Raw genomic sequence first — 26,704 nt, forward strand, 5'->3', positions numbered from 1 at the left:
TGGAAAAGCTAGTATTTTAGTCATACTGGGTTTTGGAGATGTCATAACTATTGGCTGAAGTTCTAAGTCCTGTGTTATGAAGGAAATTACCCCAGCATAATAGTCCTTGCTGGCCTTCGAGTATATGAATCAGTATTCTTCGAGTATGTTAATCAGTATTACCTGTTGTCAGCGAAATGCAGCTGTGGGTTCAGCTGCGGGTAGGTGAATAAAAAAACAGCTAGCTTAAGGGATTCTTGGTTTAGTAACATGAATAGGTTATCCTGCAAACTTGGTGGGGGACTTTATTTCTTTATTTCACCACATTACCCACTTTTTCTGCACAGGCTGGTAGAATCCTTGTGTCTCGAGCGCTGATCTAGCTTCTAGCTTCTCATCTGCTACTCTTACCAGAGTAGCAAACAAGTAGTAAAGCTGTTCTCTGCAGCATTAGCCTCCTGTGAATACGGTGTTTCTTCTTTGCAACAGCGAATACTGTTGCTGATTAATCTGTGCTGGTTTAGGACACAGAAAACTAGGAAGTGTACTGATGCCTTACCCCAGTGTTTCTAACATCTCAGCATCTGGAATTGAGCTAAGCATGTGGGAAATGAGGACGAGGGGGATTAATTTTTTTTCCTCGAAGATTTTCAGTATGGAGAAGAGCTAGCACAGACTGGTTTCCGCTGACTTTTGTTCTTTATCGTACCACCTGGTGTTCCCTGTGACTTTTCCTGCTTCTGCATCACCTGAGTATTGGATAGACCAGGGCAATGCATGCAATACATGTGTTGATTATTCAGATACTCCAATACTTTTGGACTGATTTTAACCAAAAATATAGAAGAGACCTGATGATATTAGAGGAGTTTGCAGATGATTCAGTTATGTGTTCCTGAGTTATAGGATATTTTATTTCAGGTTCTTTCAGTGTCTTTGCCTTTTGCAAGAAAAATGGATAACTGTCATGTTATCTTTTATAAATCTTCTGTTCAGTCCTTTGCATTATGATTTTTGCTTTATCCTCCAGTAGCAAATAAACTTACAGTTTTTGCAAGGTGTTTAGTTTTATGGTGAAAGACAAGACTTCGTTCCTTATTTCTGGTATTCAGATCTGGACCAGCTCACAGAAATAATGAAAATAACGGGTACACCAACTCAAGATTTTGTTCAAAAACTGCAGAGTCAAGATGTGAGTATTCTGCTTTGTCAGTTGGTTTTACATGTCTTAATTTGTCCCAGTTCTTAGGCTGTATAGTATGTATTGACTACTGAAATGACCCTGCTGGTACATCTCTGCCTTGAAGTGCTTTGCACACCCAGAGTAGCTGCTGGAGATTAAGGGGGCACAGAACACAATCGGGACACTTGAAAAATCTATGTATTTAAATACTGCACAGTTTCCAGTGTGTACCATGTACAGTTGAGCTGATACATTACTACACTTACTCAAAACATGCTGAAAACATGAACCTATTCAGAAAACCCAGTTGCTCTGCACACGTCTCTGTCTTTCCTATTCTTGTGTGGATGTCCTTCTAGAATCCTTAAGCCACTACTATAAAAAACAGAAAATTAATCATTAGACTAACTATACAATTTAAATACTAATGAATTGCTGTATAAGGTTCACTTCTAGAGACTCCTGTAAACTCACTATGACATTCTTTCAAATTATGCATACATGTTTATTCTAATTAATATATCAAATATTTAGCACTAATAATTAAAGCTTTACACTATCATTTCTTAATCACAGTTGTAAGGTTTGATTTTAAAAAAAGTTCCTTTCAACAACAAATTGAAAATAATCAGGGTTTATGACCCCCCAAAAATCCATTTGTACAACATGCTATCAAAGCATTTTTGAGTTACTTATTAAACATATAGTTAATGTTGTCACATTACAAAGGCAGCAAAGGTCTAATTTAATATTCATGCTTCTTTTAAGGCAAAAAACTATATCAAAAGCCTCCCAAAAGTCCAGAAAAAAGATTTTGCATCCATCTTGAAGTATGCGAATCCTTTGGGTAAGACAGTTTGTGTGGATATGTACAATTTGTTTTGTTCTTGTATTTGCACTGGAGGCAGAAGCAGTATCAGTCATGTAATATGTTATGGGATGGTTCTCATGCTTTTCTGTCTCTCGCTTTCCGTAATTCATAACTTTGATTTTAGTGGCTGAACTTTGCCAAGTTTAGACCCTGCCAGGAATCAGATGTTTCTTAGAAGAGTCAAGAAAAGAAGTATTTTGTGTTTTAGGCTCCGATCCAGCCTCTGCTTAATGGTTTTACTGGAGCAGCTTTCTCAAGAGCCCTGGGAAATTAAATATACGTAATAAATTCTTCTGTGTATTGTATTGAAATATAATTCTGAAAGCTCAGTCTGACCGACAGTAGAAATGCAAGCAAATAGAAAGCTGCCATTTTAGTGATGGAATTAATGCATCCTGAGAAACATCTGTGCATTCCTGAGAAGCACTGGCTTGGATTTGGTAGAGATAAACACCCAGAAGAGCATACCAAGTGTGCACAACTGTGACATGACCCGAGGCAGCCAGAGCTGTGAGAGGGCTCTGCCCAAACCTTATCCGTTCCCCAATGACCTGGACACTCACAAAGCCAGTTTTATTAGAATAGCAATTAGGATAATTGAATCTTCTCAATTTAAGAAGTTCAAATCGTATGTTCAGATACAGTAGAAATAAACATGATTAGTAAGCAGCTCTTACCCCGAGTGCATGGTTAGGTGACTGACCTTCTCAGCTACAGCAAGCTCTACACATTTCCATCTAGTTTTTAGGGCGTTTCTTCCTATCACTTCTGTGCCCATCTGGCTGCTCCTTATGTAGAGAACAGCTAACTGCTCGTGGTCTGGGAGAGAAGGCTGGAGGGAATCCACGACTTGGCAAGCAGGAGCTGCAGTATCCTGTCCCATGCTGCTGCCTCTTCTTCCTTCCAGCTGCTCCACCCAACCCAGGAACGTTCTTCCAGGATAGAAAAAGAGAGAATAAAAAAATCATTCATCATATCTCTTTACAGTGGCCCATTTTGACAGTCAAACAGTGAACCTGATCCAAAATGCCCTGGAGAGGAACATACAAGATTTTCATGAGTTGTTTTGGCTGAGGTCAAAAACACCTAACAGATAAAATCAGCGCTGAGATTCTGAGCACGGACAACTGACTTGTCTTAGTGAACTTCAGAGCATACTTGGGCTTGGATTTGGTCATGCATGGAGCAATTCTCATTAGCTCTACAGCCACCTGTTCTTTGTGCTGCTGTCAGGTCCTGATGTACCTTAGAACCACGACACAGTGGTGACAGTGATGAAAGACAGCTGGGAAAGCCCTAAGCACAGTGGTTCTCGAGCAGAGAAGTCATTGGCGGAGGTGACATGGCTGTCATTGGCTATTGAATGAACACCAAATGATTCTGCTTTATAACTCTGTGTATTTATTTGAAATGCCTCCAGGGCAACATTACTGTCTGCAAGCTGGAATCAGTGGTGTGATTTGAATGCATTGTTTGTTTTCTGTTCAATAGCTGTAAATCTTTTGGAGAAGATGCTGGTGCTGGATGCAGAGAAGCGAGTCACAGCAGCTGAGGCTTTGACGCATCCTTACTTCGAACCAATTCACGATCCTGAGGAAGACATTGAAGCTGAGAAATATGACGACACATTTGATAACATGGATCTTCCGCTAGATGAGTGGAAGCGTGAGTTTAGTTTTGTGATGTTTTCAAAAATGACCAGATAGAAGGGCGATCCAGATATAGTAATATTCCCCTTTACAAACTACTTTCTGTGCTTTTGATGAAACAGAGTAAGTAGACACTATTAAGATAGAGAAACGCTATTGAGAAGCCAGTGTTCCTCTTACCAAGTCCTCTGGGAACGATCCCCAAAGGTTTCTTCTCTGCCTCCTAACAAAGGCTCTCCTCCTTCCTTTTTCTCCTTCCTTCTTCTTTCTCCACCTTCCTTCTCCTCCTTCATCTGTCTGTCCTCCATATTCTGCAGGGTAGGAAAGAAAACATTTCTGCAGCATGTTCCTTCCAGTGGATAGGACAGGCGAACAGATTCCTCAGCTGTTGACTCTATAGGACTGCAACTGTTGCTGGCCTTAATTTCCAATTAGGTTCTCTCAGGGAGAGAAAACATACCTGCATCAGCAGAGATGTGATTCTGAATCTGTAGTTTTCATCTGACATCAGAGGTTTGTATTTTGGCTTTTAAGTGAGGACTTGACTTGCAAAGGATGTGCTCAGTAGCTCTTTCTGAGGATATTGCCCCCTATACTGTAAAGCCAATGCTTGCATCCCTTTGAAAGCACCTACAACATTTCAGTATTGGGCTACTTTTTGAATCTGAAATGGTGAGAAAACGATCCTTGATTCCCTTACTTTTTGTACTCTTTCTCTCTTTTTTGCCTGAAGAGGTCTCTCTCTTCCTGACCTAGATCAGAGCCTAACCACGCTGGAGGCTGCACCTTGCTCGTGTCTCTGCAGCTCCTTTCCTGACGAGACCAGCAGCACTATGTTTATTCTGTTGTTTTCCAGGCATTACGTACAAAGAGATACTGAACTTCAAGCCACCACAAACACTGGAGTCAAAGGAGACATCGGTGTAATTGTATGACGCTGTCTTTTCAGAACTCAGAAGCAAGCTGGAAAGTTGTAAATGTTTGTGATATTTCAGGTGTATAAAACTTTTATAAATGAACTGGATATAATCCGTTTCATCTGCACCGTAAGAAAGAGCAATGTCTTTTACTCTGCATGTGGAAGTTGGTGCCTTTGGAAGTAGCATTTCAGAACTGTCCAGAATCTTATTCTTGCCTACAACTTCTTCCTTCGGCACAAAAGGATTCACACTGTGATGGCGTGGTGCCATCCTCGAAAGAGCCGGTAGGGATAAATCTTCAGAGATCAGAAGAGTACAGGCTACCATGCTAAGCAAGCTGAGACACAGAGCACGTCAGAGATGGGCCGTGACTGCTCTCCAAGGCTATTGAACTGCCCTGAATGCAAGAACTATCCGTGTGACTTCCTCTGGAATATTTCACCTCGGTAAGATGCTTGGGAAGGCTAACGAGCTTCTGCCACCTCAGCTAGTGCAGCGGGTCATGGAGACACAGCCGGAATGAGTGCTGATGTCCCCAGTCCTGTGTGAGTGGAGGAGAACCTGAGCTCCAGCCATTTGTGACAGATCTGGGTACAAGGCAAGAAGCAGAGACGTGTCGATGTCCTAGACTTTTTCAAAGTAACCAGCGTAGCAGGACAAGATTTGACAAGCGCACTAGATGAACAGTTGCTAGACAAACAGTCACGGTCAAGGGGTACAATATTTGCCTCTGAATACAGTGCAGTCTCTTTGTGTAACAGACTAGGGTTCAAGGATTTCCAGGGAGAAATTCTTAAGACTTTCTAAAATTTTGTAATCTCTCTAGCATCTTAGTATTGAAATGATCACTGAAAAAGTTCACCTTCTCAGAGGACGTACTGCTTATAGAATCAGCGGTGCTGATATTCGAAATAAAGCTGCACGCAGTCACATTATGGAAAAGAAAATGAGGATAAAAATGATATGCTGCAGCTGTTTGTTGGGAATACCTGCAGCAAACTGATTTGTTCACAGTGTGTAGAGGTGTTGCCAGGTGCGGAGTAACAACTGTTCCTTTTTTAGCCTTTTGAACTTGTATTACTTGAGGGGAAACCCTCAGACTTTCTGTGGGGAGGTGTCTTCCCAGGGGGAGTCAGCTGCCTGACGGGATGTTGGGTGGACACTTCATGAGCTCCTCTCCCTCTCTGGGTTCATTCAGTGCATTTTCCTAGGTGCTTAGTTTGTAATAATCTCTGAGGTAGGAGAAAGAAGTTGGCAAACCTTTGGTGAAGAATTTCTTTGTGAGATTGTTTGTCCTTGTTAAAGGCAGTCTCTCTACTGTTGACTATTTTAATGTGGATTATTCCCAATGCAGTGTGTTGCCAATAAGTGAAACAGTTGTGAAGAAAGACATTTCATCTTAGCAGGTAGTAACTGAAAAAGTAGTAAGGAATTACTTGGGATTTTTTGCTGTAATGATAAATTTAAACCAGAAGTTGAATCAAGGTACAGTCGTTCTGTTTCTTTCAATGAATGTTTATGTTAAACACCTGCAAATATTAGTGTTTGTTTAAAAATTGTGATAAGAATTGATCAGCTGAGATGGGCACCTAGAGAGACTAGATGGTAAAAGAAGCATTGAATTATTGATGTATTTGACAAGTCGTTAAAAACTATAGGTTAAGGGATGTATGCAAAAAAAAGCAGATAATGTAATTTGAAACAAAACATTTTTCCACACTACAGACCACTGAGGAAGGCACACTTAAGAGTCACCCTCCTTTCTGCACTATTGACTTTCTGCTTGGACTACACTTCTATGTTAAAACAGGAGCTGGAACTTTATTTTTTACTGAACAGATGTTTTCTCTTTTAGGATCATGTCCTGTGATCCTCTTAAAAGTCATGGGAGAAAAGTGCCTACTGGAGTCGGTGGGTTGGATAGAGCCAGTGAAGGGCAATGGAAGAATGTCACAAACGTCTTTGAAAATGCTCCCTCTGTATTTTAAATGGAAATTCAACTTCCTAAATTCTAGCAAATGTCGAAAGTCTGGAGATAATGCAAATGGCTCAAATGTTAAACTTCAAGGGAGCATGTTTTCTCATTGAAAAACTGCTTTGCATTTTCTTCGTAAATGCCAGCACTTCAACGGGCATTTTCACTTCCCCGCGCTTTAGCAAAGTCAAGCCCTAAAAATCTCCATTGGCTGAGGTGAACTTTTCCCTCTCTTAAACTTGACATAGTATTGGAGAAGCAGCTAGCCTGCATGAGAAAGACACGAGAAGATAATGTTAGATTTTTCTAGATACTGGGGGAATACAGAACTCGCAAAATAACCTAAGACCTTGGTGCATGTGCCAGCAGAGACAGAAGTAGTGCTGTGCTGTCTAGTCAGCAAACAGTCTGTAAGGTAAAATAACAGACATGGAAAGTTTGCAACATCTTGGCAAGTTGTTTCTGCTAAGAGACTGAAATCTGCAGAGATGGCTTCAAACGGCAATAGAGGTTATTAGTATAAATAGCTCTCTCAAACAAATGCAAGGTGAAAGCAGAAATACTTTGCATGGGAGGCAGCTGCTGCTTCAAAGGGACAGACCACATTTCCTAGGTTTTTATTTGCTATTTCTACTGTGCTAAGCAACTCAGGAATAAGAACCCAGTTTCTGTTTGCCTTAAAGAGAAATGTAAATACATTCTGCATGTACTTGAAATGTATTGTGAAAAATAAAGGTCGAGGGTTTGTTTTTTTACACAGTCATGGTCTGATTTTCGCCATGTGTATTCCCAAATGTATAATCACTCCTGAAAATGGTATGTTGTTGGGATAAGGGAACTGTATGAAACCTAATATTGTAGGTACATTCATGTAATATGAGCTGCTGATGTTGTTTGTTTTGGAAGTCAGTCAGACCATAGATGTTAGCCTTTCTCCCATTTTCCGAACTTCAGGTCAGGCACAAAGCTGAGCTGATTGTACTGCTGCCACCTAATTATTTCTTACAGCATCTTGGATTTTACCAGACATCTCTCTTTTGTTCTAAAGGACACGATTTCAGTCCTTAAATGCAGTTGCATTCCTCAGCCTGATTGTAAAGCCAAAGTCAGATTTGACAGTCATCAACCATACACATCTTTGAGTTGGACAGGGAAGTTTGAGTTAACAGAGTTCTGGTAGGATACGTGGGACCTTTGCCCTGACAACCCATGTGTCCCCTGATGCTATTAGAGCAGGATTGTCCCCTGAAGTATTAGTCTTTGTTGCACTGAAAACTCATCGTTCATGTAGAATTTTGCTAGTGTGTTGTTGTGGGCCAGATGTGGCTGACACTTCTTGACTATTTTCTGGGTTTTTTACAGGATGACACTGAGGTGAGTGCTAGTATGTGTCCTGCAAAGTGTGTTAAGATCCACTTTGCTCTTGATTTGGAACTACCAGGCATATGAGCTGGGTGGGATTCTTTGAGCTTCCTACTTTCTGATCTGCTATTGAAATATAAGTATTGGATGCTTCTGGTCTGCTTCAGCAGAGATTGTCAGAGAATGAAGCATCTGTTAGATGCTGTTGTTCACTGGATCTTGGTATGAAATACTCCTGTAGGGCTTTAGATGGTCCCTGCAGGTATCAGGGAAAGAAGAGGGGCTCATAACACCTGCTATCTCTGCTCGTTACTTCTCCATCTCCTGAACACACTCTAGGGCAACTGGTTGCATAGTCAAATAATACCAGAAGCAGTTTCACGGACTGCAGCACCAAAAATCTCTTCCTAAGTGTTTTTAAGAATTCAGAAGCATGAGTTTGAGAAAGATCAAGGGAGAAGGACTTCCATTATACAGACTCTCTTTGAAACTTCATGGACTAGCAGTTAATGAGCAGCTTTTGCACCCAGATTATTTGCAGCCCTCTGGGATAGTAACATAATGATATAAAATCTGCATTGCCACGCCGCAGCCAGGTGCAGCTCTTGGGCAGGGGAATGATGCATGCTTTTTAGCTACCAGGAACAGCATCCCTCTGCAAGGAGGTGAAGTGGGGACAAGGAAAGTAATTTAGGGATTTATTATTTTTGTCTGTTGCTATCCTGCTCTGCAAGCAGAGCTCCCTTACGCTTAACTATGCTGGAGTTTTCTAGTTCACTCCAAGTTCCGCTCATCAGTGCACACTGAGGTGCAGTTGCCAGCTAAGTTTAAGCGATCCGGGCATGCAGCTCCTGAGCTTTTTATTGAAGTATTTTGAGTACACTGTTATCTTTGGGAGGCAGAATGAGGCAGCCAAATGAAGTGTAGTGAAAGAAATTGCTCAGGCCCTGTTTGCGAACGCTCTCAGTTTTGCCGTGCAGTGTCGTCGGGAGCAGGAGATCTCTCTGGCTGTGTTTGCACGGTGCCTGCGGCAGCGACGCTCTCATCTGAGTGACACGTGTGATACCAACACAGCCACAGACTGACACTTACTCCAGTTCAGTCTGATATTAAATTGAAATTCAGTTATTGCTATTATTATTATAAAAGCAGTAATAAAACATGTTTTTCATACATGATGTATGTGTGCAAAAGGCAATGATGAGATAGGAAGGAAAATAAATGCAAGACAGCACAGATTTCCTTTAAACAAAGAAAAGACAACACAGGAGGATTTTTCAAAGGCATTACTAATATCTTGAATGAACAACTGAATTCGTCAGGGAGGTAAAACCACAGCAGTGAGACTACTCTGAATGCTGAGATCGTGTCCTACCTGCTGGCAGAGCGGGAAGGCTAGGTCACCAGGGATACAAATGAACTGCGGGTCCCATGTCACATTACAGGCTTTAAATGTGACTCCCCTTATGGCTTCCAAACACTCTGGTAACACTTCACATTAAGGTTGCTGAATTATCAGACCAGGTGTGAAACTATGGCCATACATAAACAAGTGAATATTTGGTGACTCTGTGAAACGAGTGGGATTCTCTTCACAAACAGCTCACTATAATTACCATAGCTACTCAGTACTGCCCCTTAAGTCTCTAAACCAGAACATTAACTACTTTTCCTTAGGTTTCTCAATGGATTTTATAGCCTTTTATGCTTTATGGCTGGATTAGTGGGTTTGATCACCTGGATTTGGTATGATTAATGTTATGAACTTGCTGCATGTCTTCAAGCTTTTGAATTGCTTTCCATAGCTAGTGTTTGGCATCATTAAAGTACTTAGAGATATAAAATATTTATGTTAAGGGAAAATTTACTTTGTGCTGTAACCTCAGATGTTAGCAGTGGGGTAAGCATGACCTCCCAGGAGAAAATGCTCAGGAAAGGCTGAAGAGCCAAGCTGAGCAAGCAGAGCATCACTGTGCCCTGAAGACCGACTTGCCTTAATGTGCTATATTCATACCAGAGGATGCCTGAGGGCTCCCTTAGGGTTCATAAATTCTGCTCTCATACGGTGATGCGATATCATCAACTGGTTCATACATCCTTTGTGATCATTTGTAGGTTTAGAGAAGACAAAATCTCTTTCTTCTTGACCAGGAATGTTAGACCTTAAAAAACGAGGGCATGTCGGTAAGGCTGGTTATGAAGAGCCTGTACCTGAAGTGGTCCTTTCCTCTTGGAAAGGAGAAAAATGAAAACTTGGAAGCAGGCAGAATTTGAAGCAGTAGCTCCCCTCATTTTTCTGCATTAGCTTTATCTACTCAAGCAGTGTTCTTACCAAGTAAATGAAATGCCATTAATCCTCCAAAAAAGAAAATAGCCAAACGAATGTTCTCACGTGTGTGGGCACGGGCCCAAGCTGGCTTCTCCCACCGGAGTGCAGGGAGGGAAGGGCTGTGTAAGTGCCCCTGTAAGCACAGGGAGAGAAGTTGGTTGTTCCCTTCAAAGCTTGGCAGATGCACCTGCAGCATCCCCTGCTGGAGCCAAGATCCTGGGATGAGGATGTTTTACTCAGTCAGCCATACGGTAGGGCAAAGTACCTTCCATACAGAGTCCGTTTTTAATATCATGTTCCCAAGTAGAAAAAAAATTATATAACCTCCTGAAAGATAATTCACCAGCAAGAGTGGAATGAGTGGCCTGGTTTTTTTGACCACCTTTGTCAGTCTTACTCACATCAAGATATGCCGTGAGGACTGCACTGACATCAGTAGCATGTATTGTAACACTCAGCATAAGCAAAACAGGCAGAATCTTGGCTTTCAGGATATAATCATGGGTTATAGAAACAGTCGCTGCCTTTCCTGGGTACAGGATCAGCCTGTCAATAACTCTGATACTTCTGTTTCATTTTCATAGAATATCAGGAAGAAAAATACTACTCGTCATAAGCAAGGGTGGCAAAATCTGATCCAATAGTTAAAAAAAAAAAAAAGGAAAAGAAAAGAAAAGAAATACAGAGCGTTTACCCACACAACTGAGTGCTCTTTGGAGTCTAAAAATATTTTTCTCTCTCGTGAAAGGAAAAAAGCTCTCCTGCCCTAGTACATTTAACAATAGTAATGCTGTAGTAAAGATGTAGGTACAACAAGGTAAGGCTTATGGGAAGTAGTGATAGCTTTTATCAGACAGACATAACCAGGGGACAAAAGCTAAAGAAACTGTCAGGCAAACACGCTCCTTTTAAGGTCTGAAACTAGAGCTGCAAGCACAAAGCTTTTGTCTCTGGATGCTCCTGAGTCTAATTTCAAAATACCTTTCCCTTCGAAACTATTTGCTCCTCTGTGGTTTCCATAATGGAAAGAGCCTCCTGTGGATACGGTTAGCAATCTTTGGTCACTGCAACCAGCGTGAAACCCTCATGCTATTTAAAGAAAGAAAATGGTTCCCATGACAAAAAAAAAAAAAAAAAATCAGCCTCTCCTGATTAACCTTAAATTTAATTATTCCTCTGGATCTCCCTCCCCAAGCTTCATAAACTAATTAGAAGTAAACCACAGTTTTAAAGATCGTTTAGGTACTGTTTGATTTTGAGCCATTTCTAAATGATTGCTCTATAGTTTTTCCTTTATTTATTCAGCTCTTGCTGTTGTGTAGCTATTTAGGATGGATTTGTCTCCGTTTCGTTTCCCGGTAGTGCTGCTGCTGGAAGAAGAGGATTGCCTTGGGATGGAGATAAAGGGCTGTGAAAGCCGAATGACATCGCAGCATTTCACCAGCTCTGCATCCATGGTCCGCGTCCCTGGTCTCCAGCCAGATGAGCAAATGGGCGCTGGAGTCATGGACCCACTAATCCTGGCCTGCAGGCCCAGGTATTTAAATCCAAAGAGGGTTTAATCATTCGGATGGAGACTTCTTTATCAGCAAACTTCTCTTCAAGATAGGGTAATAGAAACCAAATGTCTTTGATCTCCTAAGGAACCTGCCGTCTGCCCTCTGAGCCCTGCTGGACTGAAGGCCCAAGGAAAGAGGAAACTTGCATATTTTCTCCCCCATCTTTTTTAAAACGTATTACGGCCATGCTTTCTGTTTGAAGACTGATTTGTTTTGGTTTGGCTTTTTTAAGCTGAATTCTCCCCCTTTGCAGAGGACGTGAAGTCTGCCATGAATCCCAGCGGGGCTGTCCCACACAGCGGAGGCATGGGGGCGAAGCGGTTGACTTGACTCTCAGCCCTGCTGTGGGAACATTATGGCAATACGAACGCTCTCGATAGACCAAGGGCTGAAGCTTTGCAGATTTTGAGGGCCCAGCCTCACAGCCTTAAGAGAAGGCACTATGTAACCCCATTAGAGTGTGCATAAAAAGATTTAGTAAGTGTACAAGAGGCAAAATCTACTTACTTTCACATAACTCTTCTATTCTGTGTGAGGGTGACGGAGCCCTGGAACAGGCTGCCCAGGGGTTGTGGAGTCTCCTTCTCTGGAGATACTCAAGACCCACCTGGACAAGGTCTTCTGCAGCCTGCTGTAGGTGACCCTGCTTCGACAGGAGGGTTGGACTAGATGACCCACAGAGGTCCCTTCCAACCCCTACCATTCTGTGATTCTGTGATTCTGTGATTAGATGTCTTCTCAGATGGACAAGAAGACTTACAGACTATTTACAGGGATAGCACCCTTCTGTGACAACATAGAGAAAATCATAAAGGTTCAAATTCAAAAAGCAGCGGTATCTGTGAAGCCCTTATCGCATCTGATGGCTGGAGCTGCCCATGATGATCCAGCTCACACCTGCCGTGGTGCCATGCTCCTGCGCTCTCTCGCCTTCTTCACGCCTCACACAGGGCTGTGATTTGGCTACGCATTTGTCATCGAAATGGGTTACACGAAAGGCTGGTGGCTTTGTTCACTGAACCTTGAAAAAATGTCTTGAGTTCCTTGATGTATGAGAAATACTGAAGGTATAGTACTGAAGGTAGGTTAGTGACAGCTGTAAGAGCAAGTGTGTCTTTTGGTGGAGTAAGAAGGTGCATCAAAGGCTCCAAAAGGCTGTCTTTTGTGGTCACCCTTTTCCGGAAGGTGGGTGTAAGGGAATATCTAAAATAGGGAGAGTGAAAATAAATAGAGAATGTTCACACCTTCAGTGAGTACCCTTCGAGCACAGACCGCAAGTGACAGAACAGAAAAGAACTATTCCTGTCAAATATTTGCATAGCAGCCAGGTAAAAATTATATACCATGCACCTATGAATGGACACACTCATCTGTAAAGCAGTTACTCTCGTAAGTAATTTGTGATTGCCACAATTAAAATTTATTTTACTTTTCTATGAATCCCAAAACAGTTTTTGAACATTGACTCTGCACACACTGGAGTGCAGGACACAGCTATTTGTTTTAGTTAAGCCACCCAAAGTTTAGTGTGCACATGTGTACTTGAATGGAAAAGCTTGCAAGTGATTTTAGGAAACTCTTTCCAAAACTACACTGGCATAGAAACTTAAAAATAAAGGCTAGGAGTTACCCAGGAAACATTTTTTCTTTTTGAAATTTTAAAATGTAAATCTACACCCTTACAAACAGTGAGTCATGGCTTGGGGAGAAATTTATAACCAAAAAAAGCTGCCAGGATTCTAATGACCAGAATCTGAAATTCATGTCCAGGGTGTTAACTCTGTTTCTTGGCAAATCTTTGTTTTAATCTCAGTTCAGCAAAAACATTTGCAGCGGGAACACTTGTTTTGATTATTCAGATTTAAATACGTTTTCAATACCTGGAAAAGGATTACGTTTTACAATCATTATTCAAGAAAAAAAATCATGCTAATGCCAGAGGGAATTTTGCTTACAGATTTGGCCATACTATCTAATTCAGATGTTTGAAGCACAATTATTTTATAAACCTTACAGACATTATTTAGTTTTGCTTATTCAGCAAAGCATTTGGGCTGAAGTTTGACTTTCAAACAGAGGCTTCAGGTCCTCTTATTCCCACGGCGTTGAAGCGAGCCTGGCCTGCCGCGTGCTGTTCTAACGTCGGATGCGGAGAGCCCTTCCTCCGGGAAGCTGGGACACAGAGAAGTTAGATGCAAAATGCCGCCAAGCGACTTAAAAGGGCTGGGCTCCAGGCGTGCTGGGGTCAGCGGAGCGCTCACCCGCGGTTCTCCTTGCTTAACTGATAGAGCTATCTCCAGCGACAGCCAGAAGCCAGACATAATTTTCAAGACTTAATGTGTTTCCCTCTTATCTTCGTGATCAGTAGCTGGCTACAAGCCACAGACAAAGAAAGAATCAGGAGGGGATAGACGAGATGACCCTGTTTACTTTCTCAGTGGACTACAGATAGTTGGTATGTACTTGCTGTTTACTTGTAGTCCAAACAGCTGTTCCCCTGCCTCCTTATGAAACAGCCTGGAGTCTGCTTGTGCTCCCTTTTGTTCACAGAGCTGTGGAAACGATTTGGGGAGCGCTCCGTTTAACCTCGCTTTTTATTTCATTTGCAGTTGCTCGTGACAATGCAGAAGAGGGGACGCTGCAAAGGTAGAAATTTGATAGAGGGAAAACCAGCATCAGCTCCTTTGCCAAAAGACTCCAAAGACTGCTTAGGTCTAAAAGAAACAGGAGCTTTTCTGCAGAGCAAGAATTGTGCCTGAAATACACGAAACTCCATTTGTCCAATGGTCCTTCTTCCACAAAATTAAATCAGATTAAAACTAAACTGAAACCCAGCAAAACTGACTAAAAACTGAAATGAAAAATAGGCAGTATTAGCCAAACCAGAAAACTGATACCAACCAAAAAACTAACAACAACCTAAGCAGTTTAATGTTTTACCTGGGGGAAAACAGAGGAGAGTGGTTATTACTACTGGCTCTCTGCGGAAGGTGCTCAGCTGGTACATGATCAACAGCCTAAAACCCTCAATTCAGACAGACTGTATTTTGCCCCCACCCAAAAGCCGTCATTCGGAATTTCCTTACCCTTGGAGTGAAACCAGCACCGCTGTTGAGCCCGCTGCACTGATTATGATTGAGACCAAAATTCAACTTTCTTACCGATAATCGTGCCAGCGCTTTTCTCCTCCTTTCAGCCACCTGGAAAGCAAACTGCCCTCCGCAGCATTTCACCAACACGGTGTTCACCCTTGGGCCCTGCCGTGCGGCCCCCGGGATGTGGCCTGAATGCAGCCTGGTGAGCATGCCGCTAGTACGCCGGTACAGGATTTCAGTTCTTCCCCTAAAATCATTTTACACCTTTTCCTGCTCTGCAGTGACGAAAGTATTGCTGGGCAGGAGACGCGAAAGCTGAGCGGGTCAATGAGCACAGCGATGGCAGAGCTCAGAGCTGTATTCCTGCGTTAGCTGCTAGCTGGTTAGCAAGTCCTCCAGTCTTCCTACGCCCTTTTCCCATCCCTGACCTACCTGGCCTACGTCAGAAGTGCTACTCAGCCAGTTTTTGTAGAGTATTCTGCACCCTTGTGCCTTTAAGTGATACTGTGGGAATCTGTGTGGGTATTTACATGCCTCCTCCCCGCTCCTGTAGCATCTGAACGCTTCGTCTTCGAGTGCGTTTAACTTGCAGCATCCTCCCAGCACAGTTAGCCAGGACAGTCCATGCGTGGAGGAGTACAAGACACCGGGGTTAAAGCTCCAACAGGAACCTTGTGGCAGAGTCAGAAACCAAGTCTGGGTCACCCAAAGCATTGACTTTCTCTTTCACTATTAAACTTTCAGCTAATTGATTGACAGTAAGAAGGACCAAGCTCAGCATGCCAGAGCAGGGAGCCTTTAACAATTTGCATTACAGATTTATAAGGAAATACAATATTTCTGTCCTTTAAAAATCAAAGCAATACCAAAGCCATTGTGACAAATAAATTAACGAGGCCCTTTCAAAACCATCTGTGACCCATTCTCCGCTGTTTTGCCGATACCGTATGTGGCCTAATTGTTTTTTTCACAAAACAAAGGAAACGTTACGAAATAAATCCTGCCTTGTAGAGTAAGGATGTTAGTCCAGCAAAGCTGTCATCAGAGTGAGGACCGCCTCTCCCCAGCCTCCCTTTGCGACTCAGGGCGCACAGTTACAAGCTTTGATCCTTGTCTGAGAGCCTTGCATCTCTGCAGTTAGACTCCAGATAAAAATGACTCCAGCCCAATATTGCAACAAATGTTTAGATTAAAACCAAAAATCCCTACATCTGCTAGTTTGCTCTCAAACCCCTACTTTCTTTGAAGACAAATTCAGTCCCATTTCTTACTGGGGTCTGATGGGTGGCTCCTGGTTAATCTCTGTCTGTCTCCCTGGTAACAGCCAAAGGAGACGACACAGAGGTGGGCAGGGAGGGAGCCTCCAGCCGCGGTTCCGTTATCAGGGTCCATCAGCAGGTGACCTTCGCTCATATCCAGGAACAATAAATACAGCCCGTGGCTAAGGGAACAACCACGCAGCTTTCTTCAGAAGTCTCAAAGAGCATTAGCTGGGCTCCGGGTTTCGAGACGGAAGTTTTCCTAAACCTTTACGTCTTATATTTTATGCTGCCCTCTCAAAATGTATGCAGACACTGCAATTCTCATGACAGCTTGCAAAACTAATGATTTTTTTCATTTTAGACAGTCTTTACTCAAGCAACCTCTACACACATAGATCACCACTACCCCCGTCAGCTTTTGTGCAGTTTGAATGTATAGCTGGTGTGGCAGCAGTAAATCAGTTTACTGTGTGCCCAAGAGCAAACTGTGTGTATATTTGCCTGACACTTTATTTCCACGCCATGTCAATGAGCAGCTGAGCGTTTGCAAAAAAGGAGAATCTATGGCAGAGCAACGCAGGTGCTGCAGCTCATGCTTCTGCCAAGGAGCCAACATCTGACTGACCTGAAGCACTCTCCGAGCAACAACAATCTACTTTGCATGTTCATTTTTAATAACTGTGCTGCAAGGCTCCTGCTAAAAATTATAAATGATAATGACTTGCTGTCAAACCAAGTTTCAAGGTAGCATCTGCTCGTGAAGAACATCAAAGTAATTAAGCCAGAACAGAAGCACAGCCAAAGTCCTTCCCTTGCTTGAAAGCGGCTTGAGAGCGTAGCGAAAAGAAGTGTCAAACTGGCAAATTCCTTAGTAAATGATGAGACTGAAAAAGGCACCGGGTAAGGAATTTGACCTAGCTAAAGTCTTGAACCCGGTGATTGTCCAGGAAAGAGGAATCAGAAGCTCCCACAAATTACGCTCTTTCCTGACAGAAGACAGCTAGCAAAAATGACTGAATTATGGATAATGCTCTGGCTTCAGATCCAGACTTAAACCCAATGCAGCCATAGGTGCCAAGCAAAGGCCTTTGTGCACGTTTTGTTCTCAGAGCCAGTGACGATCCTTCAGCCCTCAAGTGAGCTTCGTCATTCCTGACAAACACGTAAAGCCTGGCTGAATGCCTCCTTCAGTGAAAACAGCCAGAAAACAAGAAGGAACAGAAGAAAAGCAGGTGGCTTGCCATTCCTGCAATGCCCTCGAATCCCCCAGGCTCCCTCCTGAAGCGCCGTGCCCGATGTGGCCGAGCAGCGGAGCGCAGCTCCGTCCTGACCTGCTGAACCCCTGACCCTCAGCCTCCAAAGATGCTGCTGCACTCACAGGGAGAAAAACTATTTTCTTTAGCACAAAACGATGACCCACTGAAAGCCAGCTCGCCAAAAGCAAAGCATCAAAAGATAGCTGGCCTCCTTTGAGAGGTACCTGAGGCTAAAAGCGGTACAGCTCTGCGGTGGCTCGTAAATGACCTACACCCTGCGACGCCCTGGTAGGAAACAGTGACTCAGAGATACACAATTATTTATTTCTGAGTCAGTTCCTATGGAGTCTAAGTTTGTCAGGAGACGTGTTAGCTCTTACGAGGTCCTCTTCATCTCACAGGCGCTCGTTATGCCTGTCTCTGTCCTGTCCATCAGCGGTGGCCCAGAAGGAGCCCTCAAAGCTGGACCTGCTGTGCCACAAGCCAGCACGCCTGGCCTTGGGTCCAGCCAGAGCTCGGCCCCGCGCAGGGCTGGCACAGAGTGGTCTGTGAGGCAGAGCAAGCCCCTCGGCAGCACGGCGGGGCCATTCTTGCAGAGCGGCACCAGCACGGCTAGCGACTCGGTAACCCCTCTTTATCTGGAGAAACGGAATTGGCTCAGCTTTTAGGATGAATCAAGTTTTTTTGTGAGACAGTCACAGAGAAAAACATCTAAATAACTGAGAGACCAAATACTCTTTCTTCATATATATTTTACATCAGTCAGAAATGTGCATGTAATACCATACCCCACATGCAAGAGAAAGGCTTCCTTCACCAGAGATCTTGCCACCTGCTTTCAGATAACAACCAGATGAGAAAAGTAAGAAAAGTACCATGGAAGAATACTGCTGGGGCCAGAGAGAAATTTGATTAATTTCGTAAAGTTATGGGGTGACTTGGTAAAGACATCAGCAACGTGAATGGGTGCAGAAGCCTGCTGGGTAGGGGGAACACTCATACATGGGGTCCAGTCTCACTCCAGTTGCTGAATGCCGACGTGACGCTCGGGGTGGGAGACACCAGGGTGTCTGCGAGATCCCTGGAGCCTGTGTGAGCTCAGCTCCGCGCACGGGGCAGCTGCGTTGCTTTGTTGCAAAACAGTACCAGGGGCAGCTAGGCGGAACTGTGGCCCGCAGGGATGCCTGCAAAGATTTAGCAAGAACAAGACTTTTACTGAATTTTAGTAAGGCCCTTCATCTTCGTAAGGAATACATGGAGCACTGGCAAAGGGATGCTACTGTCAGGCCTAAAACCGCTTGGTTAGGTATTCAGTTCATCTGCTTTGAAGTAACAGATACAGAGAAACTGCATTTATTGGAAAAAACACAGAGCTGGCAAGAAAACATGAAAAGAAAAACTGACAATTCTTTTAAATATGTCTTTAGTTCCTGGAACGTTGCTTGCTGTCAGCTTTTTCTGACTTACTTCAGAAAGAAGACAGCTAAGGAGGAATCAGTGGAGGTTTGTCACTGATTTCAAAGATGCTAGGATTAATAATCCAACATTTATATAAAGATGTGTAAATGATATGTAGCACATTGTCTAAATGTGCTGCCTCTAGTTATACGCACAAAAAGCTGCTGTTTCTGAGAAATGCGTTTCGATCAAGCACCAGTAACACTAGCTGCTACACTATTATGGACATACTTATTTTAGTCTAATAATCAAGCCAGATATTTTATAGTAGATCCACCTACGTATTATTAATGTCTAAACATTTCTGCTAATAAATAATGTAATAAGAAATTGAAATAAAAGTGAACACCCAAAGCTAACTGGAAAAATGTTTTCATCAAAGTAAAAATTTCCACCAAATGTTTTGTTTAGATCTTCAACTCTTTTAACTAATAATCTGACTTTTCTGTTCATAATAGGTAAGTTACATGTTTCTCAGATCCTCTGTCACCTTAACTGATTCTCCAACTTCTCTGTAGCAAAGAGCTGTTTATCAGTACTATACTAAGAAGAGTAATGAAGTATCAGTAATTCTATTAACTTTTAACTTAAGAAATTTAATACTGTGCTACAAACAGAAAAATAGTACATATCTGGTATTATTTCTTCCATACAGCTTCATGTAGTTATAATTTATTAATAAATAGGTGAAATGCTGTATTATTTTGAGCAATTTTAAGTGTAGCCAGGTTCATTTATGTTTCTCCGTTTGTGTAACCGCCTTTTCACTCTGAATAAACACTGATAATCCTACAATATGAAATCCACCACTGAACTTGAATAAATGAAAGATGCGAGTTCTGTAGCTGTCTGACAGGCACATACTCCGATCAGTAAAACAATTCTGTATTTTGGAGTGTCTATTAAAATTAATCGAAGTTGGGACCTCTAGCATGCCACAGGACAGGGATCCAAATTTCCAGACAAAATACTTGGTTAATAGCACGAGGCTGTCTCTTTTATAGCACTTGACCAAAGAAAGTACCTCTTCTACACTGTAAAACAGTGGAAGAGACACAGGCAATTAACACAAGCAAAACATTTTCACTTGATAAGTCAATCTGGGCTGTTTCTTCTGCCCCGTCAGCAGTGTCTGAAAACAAAGGAGACACAGCAGCCCCAGGAGACAGCTTGTCTGCCCAACAATTTTTCTGGGGGGATCGCTTAATTTGTTTTAGAAAGCACATAGCAAACTTTCCAGGTGTCAAAATTTAATATGCCACATAGCACGCTGCAGCAACCGACACTGTGGGACACGTGAAAGGCTATTCCAGATTGGCGTCTTTAGGGAACATACTTCTATACTTCGTCTCCACCTCCCTGGTTATCACAGCAATCCCTTGAACAGGCAATAAGACTCGGTCTTGTCTCAAGTGATTTGATAAGCAGTTGATAACCAATCGTTCATTAAGCTCTTGGGGTATATAAGCCACAAGGCTTTCAGTGTGCCCCTGTGCTCGAGGGGTTTGACAGCTCCCTGCTCAGCAGCCCATGAGGCACTGGAAGATGATCCTGACTGCAAAAATACTTGTTTTTGCGCTGAACTGTGTCCTAAGAGTGGCAACAGGCTTTGACATTGGATTATCTACGAAATGTGTAGTGATCCCCAAGGAGATGGACATGTGCCACAAGATCGGGTACAGCGAAATGAGGCTTCCCAACCTGATGGGACACACGAGCATGGCAGAGGTCATCCTGAAATCCGCCGCCTGGCAGCACCTTGCCCACACGGGCTGTCACCCTCACCTGAGGACATTCCTGTGCTCCCTGTTTGCACCCATCTGTTTAGATACGTAAGTACCACAGCACAGCACAAAACTCCAGCCTTTATTTGCCTGAAATGCACATTTATTGTAATCTAAAGGCAACCGTGTCCACTTCTTCTGAAATTATTCTGTTGACTTTTTTATACTCATTGGAAAGAAAAGTACTGAAAACCTGTTCCACTTCAACTTTAGTTTGCCTTGAGAAAAGGAACGCTGTTGTCAAAGGGTATCATGTTTTCATTTTGTTACAGCTGAAATTTTATTCTTGTTAATTTAGGGTTGAAGCATCTGTTGTGAATAGAATCAGGCCCGTGCTCTAGCTTTTCTCAGATTTTAATAAAAGCATTTAAAAAACTGTGACTTAATGCTGTAAGCACAGTCCAGCCCACATACAGACCACTTGCACAGTTCGCAGAGCTGCCGCTTATAGAATTATATCATTATCGGTGGGTCTGAAGTATCAGTGAAGACGATGTGCTTTGCACAGAAAGCGCTGTTGCAATAGTTTCTGTTATCACGGAGTGAGTTGCACTGATTCAGCCTGGTGATCCCTCCGGTGACAGGTTCATCCATCCTTGTCGGAGCATGTGTGTCGCCGTCCGTGACAGCTGCGGCCCCGTGCTCACCTGCCACGGGCACCCCTGGCCTGACAGTCTGGACTGCGACCGATTCCCTGCGGACGAGGACATGTGCCTGGCATCTCTTACGAAGGAATATAAATACCTGCACAAAGGTAGCTGGAAGATGGCAGCGGGGAGGGTGGCTGTACTCCGTGTTCTTGGGAATCAAGGGGATAAATGGGAGACCGTTCCCAGACAGCCTGTGGTTTTGTAAACAGAGTTGTGAGGATCTGTACTGCTCCACCCTGTTTGTCCAGAGGGCAGGAGGAAGTGCTAGTACTTGCAGTGTAAGCCGCAGCAGACCTCAGACGGTGTAAATCAGCATCGCCGCGATAAAATAAAGTGTAGACAGTCTATGCTTAGACAGAGGAGGATGGCAATTATCACCCTGCACACAGCAATGGGCAGTATCACACCCACAACAGCACACTGTGTGTGATTTATTTGGAGGTTTTTTTATAGACTTATTAATGGCCCTTATCACGGATAAATGGCACACCCAAATTCACATAGTCACATCCCTAGCGCAGCTGAATGCATGATCACTGATAGAACCATCCGCTTAAACCCTTCCCCACCCACCTTAGCCACAGCAAAAACAATGCCGTACTGAACGGGCACAGAAAATGAAACCCCTTTTCATCCCTAGGCGTGTTTTCAGAGGAGTGTGTAGACTTTTACGTTATCACTGACCAGCTGTGTATTGTCTCTGTCATCCCTCTGGTTAAACAGTGGGCTCTCAGCTTTGACAGCAGAAAATTAATACAAAAGATTCTGAAAGATATGATAATGATGAAACTTTGTCATTTCTTGCCAGTCTTACCAAAGCCTGCCTGCCAGGCCTGCCCAGCAGTGGAGGAATTCTTTACGCACAAAAGAGTTCTTGAAGTTTTCTGTGACAATAACTTTGGTAAGTCCTTGCTAATATGGCTGCTATTAAAGACACTAACAGCTCTCCTTCTAAAATGCTTTAAAATTAGGATTAAAATAACTGACAATTTCTGCTGAGATTTCAAAGTCTTAATCCTAAGAGTCTGGCTGCTGACTTAACTTCAGGTTGTTTATCAGAATATGTTCTTTCTAATCAAAATATAAGGAGGATTTACTTTGCATTAAAGATTTATTAATGATCTAGTTTACAACCAAATAGCTCTTCTGTTCTTGTCTAATTGGCTACATTGTAGTACAACATGCTTCATGGAAAATATTTCTGGTAAAAGCAGCCAAATAAGCAGGTTTGCCTTTTACTAGTGGTTAAGCCCAAAGTAAAGCTTTGCTTGCTTTACCAGTGAACAGCGTGTCCTTGTTACTTGTGTGCATGGGTTTTCTGTGATACGTAGCTTTCTGAAAAGGCAACTCAGAAAATAAAATCAGTAAAAGAATTTTTGCCTCGTGTTGTCTTACTGGAGCGACAGGGAATACTTTGGAGTTTGTCCTAGAAACTTCCTGCAGAGCCCTCTGAAGTCAGCGCAGAGACGCTCAGCGACTGTGGCTGGCTTTAGATCAGGTGGTATAGCGAGATTTCATGCTAAAAAGTGTTGGTGGAGTCAAGTGGGGCAGGAAGATGCCTATAATGGAAAGGGAATACCTAACAGGGTGATATCAGCAAGCATGACTAGCTATTTTTCCTGAAGGGTTCCTGACATGGACAAAGTGAATTTCAGGAGAATTGTTTGGGCAAGGTTGGCAGCCTCTTGATACAAGAACACCAACAGCTTACAATATCTAATTATCCACAAAGTCTAACACGCATGGTGATTGTAAAAATAGATTACTCACCTTTGTGAAAAAAAAACCCAAAACTTTACTGTTCCATGAAAAAATGCTCTACACATAACCTTTATTTTTAAAAAATATCTTAATGTATACTGCTGCTGGAGAAGGCCTTGCCGTACTCTGTCAGCATAAATTATGGTAGTATTTTTAAGGAATCGTCCTGCTTTCATTGGTAGTGTTTTCTTCTGCATTTGAGTAAACAGAGTGACTTACACGTTTCCTTTTTTTTCCTCAGCAGTGAAAGTAAAGCTGTCCAAAAAGAGAACAGGGTTTGGTGACCAAGAGTATAACATCGAATGCCAAGTGGAATTTATTACCCAGGGCTCACTGTTGCCCTACGAAACTCAGAGCATGATACAACAGTGGCTGCTCATCAATGAAAACTGTATGCGGAGGATGACTCCGACCCATCGTCCCATGGTGTATCTCCTCGTGGGGAATATTGAAGATGGCACCATTTTAGTAAACCAGGTTTATCGTTGGCAGAGGAGGGACTCCCAGCTGACTTTGGCCACTCAGAAGTGGAGATACCATAAATGCTTGTAAATATTTATCGTATTATTTGTAAAAAGATGATTATACTTCTCATGCCAAGCCTATCTTGTAAATAGGAATGTATTATAAGTTGAATGTAAAGTCTAATTTCATTTTAAATTGTATTATAAGTTGAACTTAAAGCCCAGTGTTGTCAAGCCTGTTTTCTGTAGCGTCACAGCTCTTCACATCAAGTTTGAACTTGGCCAACTGTGTATAAATGTTTCTTTGAGTTGCAAAAAAATTTTCCAATGTGTGCAAAACCTGGCATAAACCAGTCGTAACCTAGCTGACTACCTTTAGTGTACCTTTCCATACCACCCACTCTGCCGTTTTCTCCAGTTACCTAAACTTTCCCTTGCTTAATGTTCCATTAATCCACCTCATTTCCTCCCATTAAGTATTTTAACAGTGGGCAGCCCTGTGCTGCGCTTCTGCTGGAATCCAGGGGGAATAAATGGGGATAAGTAACCGCAGGCATGATATGGCTGGCCCCAGCCACAACTGGATTTGGTTACTGGGCGCCGTTTTGCAGTCGCGGCGCTGACAGGCTCTTTAGCACAGGCTAAACGCAGTTCTGGAAACTTCTCCTTCTTGTGTGACCATCTGCGATGTAACGCGGTTCGGCTGGAGTCTGCGCTGGGCCCTCCCTGCCGACCGCTCCCTGTTTATTCTCAGACACATTAAAAAAGCCAGTACAGACCGTTTGCCGGGTGTCCAGGCGGACCACAGGGGACTAATGGGGCGACGATGTGCAAGAAATGTGAAATACTCGAGCGGCCACATGACAGGCATCCTCACCACCAGTGCCACGCGCTGACAGGAAAGGCCACACCGACATGGACAGAACTCTAGTTTTATAAACCGGCCCAGGAAGGGGTGACTGTGAGCGCACAAACTGGAAGCTATCTCAGTAACACGGTGTCTGCCACGGCCCTATCTTCGTGACAAACGCGGGGACACTGTACGGTCAGCAGCCTCCCGGCGGTTCCCTCCGCCGCCACCCGGCTTCCCCCCGCGTTCCCGCGGGCACCGGGCGTGCGCACCCGCGTTCGAACCCGGCTCTCCCCGCCGCGCGGGGACTCGGCTGGGCCCGCCCAGCGCCGCGGCGGGAGGAGCGGGCGGCCGGGCCGGGCCGAGCCGAGCCGAGCCGGGCAGGGCCGAGGCGTTCGCGGCGGGCGGGCCGGAGCGGGGGGCCGCGGGGCTGAGGCGCGCCGGCCTCCCGCCCCCGCCGCCCGCGGGAGCCGGGGCCTGCCCGCCGCCCGCCGCGGGGCTGGGGCGCTGCCGGGCCCCGTGTGAGGGCGCCTGGGGCCGCCGGCCCCCCAGACAGGGACGAGCGGCTGTTCCGTTCCACGTCAGCCCGACAGGTAAGGACCGCGGCGGGGAGGCCTGCGCAGGCCTGCGCCCGGCAGCCCTCGTACGGCCCCTCGGGGCGGGCCGCGGGGGCGCGGAGGGTGGCGCGGCCCCTTCGCCTGCGCCGGAGACGGCCGGCCCGGGGTTGCAGACATGCCGGTAATGGCGAGCGCTGCCTTCCCGCGTCCCCTGTGAGGGTCCGAGCCATCAGCTCCGCGCTGCAGCCTCGCCCCTCGGCCTTGTCGGGAGGAGCCCGACACGGTTCGCGTTGGAGGAGTGGTGAATACACTGGCAGGCTGTGCTGCCATTCAGCGAGACCCGGACAGGCTGGAAAGCTGGGAGCAGAGAGGACCTGATGAAGTTCAACAAGGGCAAGTGTAGGGTCCTGCACCTGGGGAGGAACAACCACATGCATCAGTACAGGCTCGGGGCTGACCTGCTGGAGAGCAGCTCTGCGGAGAGGGACCTGGGTGTACTGGTGGACGACAGGTTAACCATGGGCCAGCAGTATGCCCTGGCTGCCAAGAAGGCCAGTGGGATCCTGGGGTGCATTAGGAGGAGTGTGGCCAGCAGGTCGAGGGAGGTTCTCCTTCCCCTCTACACTGCCCTAGTGAGGCCCCATCTGGAGTACTCTGTCCAGTTCTGGGCTCCCCAGTTCAAGAAACATGAGGAGCTACTGGAGAGAGTCCAGCGGAGGGCTACAAGGATGGTGAGGGGACTGGAACATCTCTCCTACAAGGAGGGGCTGAGGGAGCTGGGCTTGTTCAGCCTGAAGAAGAGAAGGCTGAGAGGGGACCTAATAAATGCTTATAAATATCTGAAGGGTGGGTGTCAGGAGGATGGGGCCAGACTCTTTTCAGTGGTGCCCAGTGACAGGACAAGGGGCAATGGGCACAAACTGAGGCACAGGAAGTTCCGTCTGAACGTGAGGAAGAACTTCTTCCCTCTGAGGGTGACGGAGCACTGGAACAGGCTGCCCAAGGAGGTTGTGGAGTCTCCTTCTCTGGAGATGTTCAAGACCCACCTGGACGCAGTCCTGTGCAGCCTGCTGTAGGTGACCCTGCTTTGGCAGGGAGGGTTGGACCAGATGACCCACAGAGGTCCCTTCCAACCCCGAACATTCTGTGATTCTGTGAAGTGCGAAGTCTGAAGTGGTAACCTGTTGTGCGAGCAGGTGTGCTGTGTGGATGGGTTCTCCCGAGCTAATAGTGTCAGGTTTGGCGTAATACATGTTTACTGCTTACCTGAAATGGGTATCTTGTGATTTTTGTTTTGTTCTGCCTGCAGCAATGGCTTCGGGAACAGCGCTGGTTTATGATGAGGAGATGACCACTCATAAGCTGCTTTGGAGTGAGTAAGTCACTGATGTCCTTCTTACAAGTAGACTCTTCCTAGGGCTTTGGAGAAAAGTACTGAGTAAACACAGTTTTTGTGAATGTCGTAGGAAATATCTAGTGATAGATACCCTATCATTTGCCTAACAAATAGAAAGTATTTTCTTTTGGAGAAAAAATTTTATTCCCAGTTTGTATCCAGGTGGGGTAACAATAATCTGGAGCTGGATCTGAGAAGCTGTAGGCCTCCAGTCTGGTAGGCCTTAACAAGAAGTGTTAGTTTTAGGCATTTGAGTAGACCCTAAATGAAGTATTTTAAGTTAATTAAATTGTTTATAAAACTAAAGTATCATTGATCTTGGAAAAAAATATGTAGATATACTG

The 26,704-nt window shown here is 44.3% G+C and overlaps 3 protein-coding genes across 7 annotated transcripts in view; all 3 read left to right on the top strand.

Annotated features, from left to right (window-relative positions):
* MAPK12 (mitogen-activated protein kinase 12) overlaps window positions 1-12,092 on the top strand; it is a 45,968-nt gene extending 33,876 nt beyond the window's left edge. The window contains exons 9-13 of one of the 3 annotated variants that reach the window (XR_012764773.1): window positions 1,092-1,171; window positions 1,931-2,009; window positions 3,525-3,698; window positions 4,539-5,048; window positions 11,631-11,669. Coding sequence is in view for 2 of the 3 variants with exons in the window: in XM_075428341.1 (XP_075284456.1) it covers window positions 1,092-1,171; window positions 1,931-2,009; window positions 3,525-3,698; window positions 11,631-11,830 (533 nt within the window). In the remaining variant the exon portion in view is untranslated. Of the gene's footprint in view, window positions 1-1,091; window positions 1,172-1,930; window positions 2,010-3,524; window positions 3,699-4,538; window positions 7,314-11,630 lie in introns of those variants that run through there. The other 2 variants (XM_075428341.1, XM_075428343.1) reach the window with 2 other exon arrangements.
* An 8,351-nt stretch (window positions 12,093-20,443) lies between these two features.
* Window positions 20,444-23,645, top strand: LOC104330047 (secreted frizzled-related protein 2). Its single transcript, XM_009935208.2, has 4 exons — window positions 20,444-20,730; window positions 21,267-21,436; window positions 22,141-22,233; window positions 23,335-23,645. Exons 1-4 carry the CDS (start codon window positions 20,444-20,446, stop codon window positions 23,643-23,645), a joined length of 861 nt encoding a protein of 286 aa, XP_009933510.1.
* Window positions 23,646-24,884: 1,239 nt separating this feature from the next.
* Window positions 24,885-26,704, top strand: part of HDAC10 (histone deacetylase 10) — a 73,461-nt gene continuing 71,641 nt past the window's right edge. For 2 of the 3 annotated variants that reach the window (XM_075428948.1, XM_075428950.1), the window contains exons 1-2: window positions 24,885-25,000; window positions 26,274-26,340. In XM_075428948.1, coding sequence (XP_075285063.1) covers window positions 26,276-26,340 — 65 coding nt within the window. In that variant the 5' untranslated portion in view covers window positions 24,885-25,000; window positions 26,274-26,275. The remainder of the gene's footprint in view (window positions 25,001-26,273; window positions 26,341-26,704) is intronic. The other variant, XM_075428951.1, reaches the window with a different exon arrangement.

This window comes from Opisthocomus hoazin, chromosome 8 (genome assembly GCF_030867145.1).
Source record: "Opisthocomus hoazin isolate bOpiHoa1 chromosome 8, bOpiHoa1.hap1, whole genome shotgun sequence".
In the NCBI taxonomy this organism is placed as follows: domain Eukaryota; kingdom Metazoa; phylum Chordata; class Aves; order Opisthocomiformes; family Opisthocomidae; genus Opisthocomus; species Opisthocomus hoazin.

Bases quoted from the DNA above. Each gene is read 5' to 3' on its own strand.
- LOC104330047 (XM_009935208.2), top strand. From the start codon at position 20,444: ATGATCCTGACTGCAAAAATACTTGTTTTTGCGCTGAACTGTGTCCTA. The intron at 21,437-22,140 runs GTAGCTGGAAGA...ATTTCTTGCCAG, and splicing joins ATATAAATACCTGCACAAAG to TCTTACCAAAGCCTGCCTGC. The intron at 22,234-23,334 runs GTAAGTCCTTGC...TTTTTTCCTCAG, and splicing joins TTTCTGTGACAATAACTTTG to CAGTGAAAGTAAAGCTGTCC.